This window comes from Monosiga brevicollis, genomic scaffold, assembly GCF_000002865.3.
Source record: "Monosiga brevicollis MX1 MONBRscaffold_18 genomic scaffold, whole genome shotgun sequence".
Taxonomy (NCBI): Eukaryota; class Choanoflagellata; order Craspedida; family Salpingoecidae; genus Monosiga; species Monosiga brevicollis.
The window spans coordinates 181361-184360 of NW_001865055.1; the positions used below are offsets into that span (position 1 = coordinate 181361).

Sequence of the window (3000 nt, forward strand, 5' to 3'; positions counted from 1 at the left end):
ACTGCCCTGCCGTCCGACTTCTTCGCGGGCCTCTCTCGCCTGCACACGCTCCTTCTCTCCCAGAATCAACTTGGTGAATTCCCAACCGCTGACGCGTTCACGCATGCCCCTGGCCTCTTTCATCTTGACCTCACCAGCAACCCCCTCCGCCACTTCGTCTTGGATGGGGCTGCTGTCTCGCGTCTCGACACACTGCTCCTGGGTCAGCAGGACTGTTCAGTCGATTGGACCGCCACCTTTTACAATGCCGACGCCGCAGGTCTCGCACACCTCTCTGCCCTGTCTCTCGACGGCGCCACAGTCACTGGCCTTCAACTGCAAAACCTCGGCGCCCTCACCTCCCTTAGCCTGCCTGCTAACCAGGTCACCAGCCCGGATCTGCACCTGGCCCTTGATGCCTGGCCCAACCTTGGTCATCTTCGCGTCGCCTGCCTGGATCATGTCACCTCGGTCAACCTCACCAGCAGGCATAACCACGCCTTTGACCTCATAGAGGTGGTCGGCAACGCCCACCTGGAGACGCTGGACGTGTCCTCGAGTATCGAAACCACCGCACTCAACGTGTCCTTCAACCCTCAGCTTACGGTATTACCCAGCGTGGCAGCCGAGCAGCTTGATGTGTCTGGCACAGCCGTGCCTCTTTCCCCGGCCATTTGCGGCCAGCATGTGCGGCGCTTCGTGGCCCTGAAGGCCATGACCCATGCCTTGGATTGGACCGAGGCCATCCGTGAGTGTCTGCGAATTGGCATCCATGTCATGGACCTCTCTGACAACGGCCTCGAGGACCCAGTCATTCTCAACAATGTCTTGAGCAATCGACTCTATGTGGGTAATGCGTTGGCTGCCAACTGCTCTTGGCTCGCCATGGATGGTCTGACGCCCGTGTGTGACTTTTCGGACCTGCCGACTTTGCTTTTGGAGGGGAGTCCGACCCAATGCCAGCTCACCAAGAGCGATAAAGGGGTCGTCAACCAGGCCGACGAGGAACAAGCCACGCTTTACGGAGAGCATCGCGTCGTGTGCACCTGCTCTCCGGGGTACCGCTTCCATCGCGGCGCCTGCCGCTTTTACTTGCCCCTGATGCAAAACGTTTGGTTTCTTGTCCTGCTGGCACTCCTCATCATCACCCTCGTGGGTGGCGCGGTGACCTACCTCCTTCTGCGTTGGCATCGCTCAGGTGTCCTTCGTCTCGAGGCAAAAGGTGAACTGGAGCGCCAGCTGCTGGTGGCCTCCTACGATGACGAAATTGCCGAGCTTAAACAAGCTTGGGAGATTAGCGCCGATGAACTACAATTGCTCAACAGGATCGATGGTGACTCCCCGGGAGCCTTTGGCGAAGTGTGGCGAGCCGAATGGAACCGCTTCGAGGTATGGTGGTGTGAGATTCAATTGTTTTGCTAGTGTTTTTTTTTTTTCTTTCTTTCTTTTTTTTTTTTTTTTCCCTGGCGGTTGCTCTGTTTTCTGTTTGCTGGCTCTTTCGTGGTGCATGAGGTCGGGCGTTCTGATGCTCCCTGCGGATGACTTTAGGTATGTGTCAAAGTCTTGCAGCATCAGCTGTCCATGGAGACCAACGTGGTGAATGACTTTGAGAAGGAGATTGACTTTTTGCAGCGCACGCGGCACCCCCACCTCGTGCGCCTGTTTGGGGCTGGCTATGGGCCCATCCACGGCGCTGGCGAAACCAGCTTCCTGGTCCTGGAGCTACTTGAACGGGGATCACTGAAGAGTGTTCTGCGCGGCAGGCAGCCCATCTTGCTCACAGATGAGCAGCGCTGTCGCATCCTGCTCGACGTGGCGCAAGGATTGGCCTACCTGCATAACCTTGGTCACACGCATCGAGATATCAAGAGTGGCAACGTGCTAATTACGGCCGATTTTCGAGCCAAGGTCAGCGACTTTGGCTCGATCAAGCCACGGGCCCATGCCTCGACACATCGAGCTCCTGGCGCTACTGGAGTGGATGCCGCAGCACTTGCAGGCGCCATCTCAGAAGAGCAACAGCTCGAAACAAGTCTGAGCCTGTTGGCGGGCACGCCTTTGTATCTTGCGCCTGAAGTGCTGCGCACGGGGCGCAATGGTGGTCCCGAGGCTGACGTGTTTGCCTTTGGGGTGCTCGCGTGGGAGACGATCATGGCGGCATCTCCGGACCTGGTCGAACAGGAATACGGTGCCGGCTCGCGGGGCCCCTTTTTGACGCGCCTGCTCACTCTGCTTGAGGCCGGTAAACGCTTGGAATTTGGCCCGTTGGCCCCTACGCCTCTGGTGGCCCTGACTCGGCAATGCTGGCATCTGGACCCTGCGTCCCGGCCCACGCTTGATCACGTCTGCGCAACGCTAACGCCGCTGCTTTCCGATAGTGGCACGGCCCCCGTAGCCCAGACCACAGTGCACTAGGGCACCGTGGGGCGGCTGTACTATATGAGAGACATTATCATCTTGTCATGTTAACCTCTAATTGACTCGCATCAACCCCTCCCACCTTGTCTTCTTTGGCCACGGCGTCCGCAGACTTGAACCCAGATGCATTCTGGCCTGTCAGAGCCCCATAGTCACACTGGCCCTGACCGTGAACATTCTCATTCTCACCAACTCGATCAAACTCTTCCTAAAACAGCCCACCACCGACCCATATGCGCCAAATGCCGTATTGGACTCGACCCTCTTCCCTCAAGCCATTCGACCAAGCTTTAAGTCTAACTGCCCTCAGGCACTTCTCACGCCGCCTCTCCTCTCTCTCTCTCTCTCTCTCTCTTTCTCTTTTTCAAACTGACCAAACCACTTCATCTCTCTCTCTCTCTCTCTCTCTCTCTCTCTCTCTCTCTCTCTCTCTCTCTCTCTCTCTCTCTCTCTCTCTCTCTCTCTCTCTCTCTCTCTCACACTCTCTCTCTCACACTCTCTCTCTCTCTCTCTCTCTCTCTCTCACACTCTCTCTCTCTCTCACACTCTCTCACACTCTCTCTCTCACACTCTCTCAAACTCTCTCACACACTCTCTCACAAA

At 56.9% G+C, this 3000-nt stretch overlaps 1 protein-coding gene across 1 annotated transcript in view; it reads left to right on the top strand.

Moving 5' to 3' along the window:
- Positions 1–2394, top strand: part of MONBRDRAFT_37923 (uncharacterized protein) — a gene marked incomplete at both ends in the record, with an annotated part of 4270 nt that extends 1876 nt beyond the window's left edge. The window contains 2 exons of the mRNA XM_001747605.1: positions 64–1368; positions 1528–2394. Coding sequence (XP_001747657.1) covers positions 64–1368; positions 1528–2394 — 2172 coding nt within the window. The remainder of the gene's footprint in view (positions 1–63; positions 1369–1527) is intronic.
- Positions 2395–3000: the final 606 nt, after the last annotated feature.